The sequence below is a fragment of the Emiliania huxleyi genome (genome assembly GCF_000372725.1).
Source record: "Emiliania huxleyi CCMP1516 unplaced genomic scaffold EMIHUscaffold_5817, whole genome shotgun sequence".
In the NCBI taxonomy this organism is placed as follows: domain Eukaryota; phylum Haptophyta; order Isochrysidales; family Noelaerhabdaceae; genus Emiliania; species Emiliania huxleyi.
In genome coordinates, this window is record NW_005197633.1 from 15 (window position 1) to 1,526 (window position 1,512).

The 1,512-nt window shown below is 62.8% G+C and overlaps 1 protein-coding gene across 1 annotated transcript; it reads right to left on the reverse strand.

Annotated features, from left to right (window-relative positions):
• Positions 1-861: 861 nt before the first annotated feature.
• EMIHUDRAFT_50332 (hypothetical protein) lies at positions 862-1,209 on the reverse strand (the record flags this gene model as incomplete). The annotated part of the gene is made up of 1 exon (XM_005764669.1): positions 862-1,209. A coding segment is annotated over one exon (348 nt), but the record flags the coding sequence as incomplete, so codon positions are not given.
• Between the last annotated feature and the right edge of the window lie 303 nt (positions 1,210-1,512).

Genomic DNA, 1,512 nt, shown 5'->3' on the forward strand with positions numbered 1-1,512 from the left:
AGGGGATCGAAGAGGGGAAGGCCCCAGCTATTCCGATTTGAAGTATTTCCTTGGGATTTAGGTATTTGCTACGACATGCGTATTCCCTGCCCGAGGGTTGGAGGGGGGAGACCCCAGTACTTGGTGAGAGTATTCTAGGGATTAGTATGAATACTGCTACTGATCTTATTCCCTACCCGAGGGTCGAGAGGAAGTTCCAGAGGGAGAAGCCGAGGTCGAAGGGGGTCGCGCAGCCCGATCACGAATCGGAACGCCCTGCGGCAGGCGGGGGTCTTGAGTTCATGGGGAGATATACGGGGAGATACGGGGAGATATACCCCTCGGCCAGCGGGGGTGATGAGCGCCTGGGGAGATATACGGGGAGATACGGGGAGATACGGGGAGATATGCCCCTCGGCCGGCGGGGGTGGTGAGCGCCTGGGGAGATATGGGGAGATATACGGGGAGATACGGGGAGATACGGGGAGATATGCCCCTCGGCCGGCGGGGGTGGTGAGCGCCTGGGGAGATATGGGGAGATACGGGGAGATATGCCCCTGCCTCGGCCGGCGGGGGTGGTGAGCGCCCGGGGAGATATGGGGAGATATACGGGGAGATACGGGGAGATATGGGGAGATATACGGGGAGATACGGGGTGGTGGTGAGCGCCTGGGGAGATATGGGGAGATATACGGGGAGATACGGGGAGATACGGGGAGATATGCCCCTCGGCCGGCGGGGGTGGTGAGCGCCTGGGGAGATATGGGGAGATATACGGGGAGATACGGGGAGATACGGGGAGATATGCCCCTCGGCCGGCGGGGGTGGTGAGCGCCTGGGGAGATATGGGGAGATATACGGGGAGATACGGGGAGATACGGGGAGATACGGGGAGATATGCCCCTCGGCCGGCGGGGGTGGTGAGCGCCTGGGGAGATATGGGGAGATAGCATCGGAGATATACGGGGAGATACGGGGAGATATGCCCCTCGGCCGGCGGGGGGGTGGTGAGCGCCTGGGGAGATATGGGGAGATATACGGGGAGATACGGGGAGATACGGGGAGATACGGGGAGATATGCCCCTCGGCCGGCGGGGGGGTGGTGAGCGCCTGGGGAGATATGGGGAGATATACGGGGAGATACGGGGAGATACGGGGAGATACGGGGAGATACGGGGAGATACGGGGAGATACGGGGAGATACGGGGAGATACGGGGAGATATGGGGAGATATGCGCCTCGATGGCGCGCGCGTGGCGGGGCGGGGTCTGGAAGATGCCGGGGTTGCCCTCGACGGCTGCCACGCGGCTCGTGGAGATGGATGCGGCCTGAGGAGAGCTGCGAGAAGGCTCCGAGAAGGCTCCGAGAAGGCTCTTGGCGATGTGGAGTCCCCCCCCATCCCCAGGGCCTCCAGGGCTCGCACCTCAACCTCTCACAGGTCAGCGCACAGCGCCATAGGAGGTATTTTCTTCTCAATAACAAGGCTGTGGAGGCGGCCTCGAGGGCGGCGTGCGAGGGGAAGGCAGTCGCCGA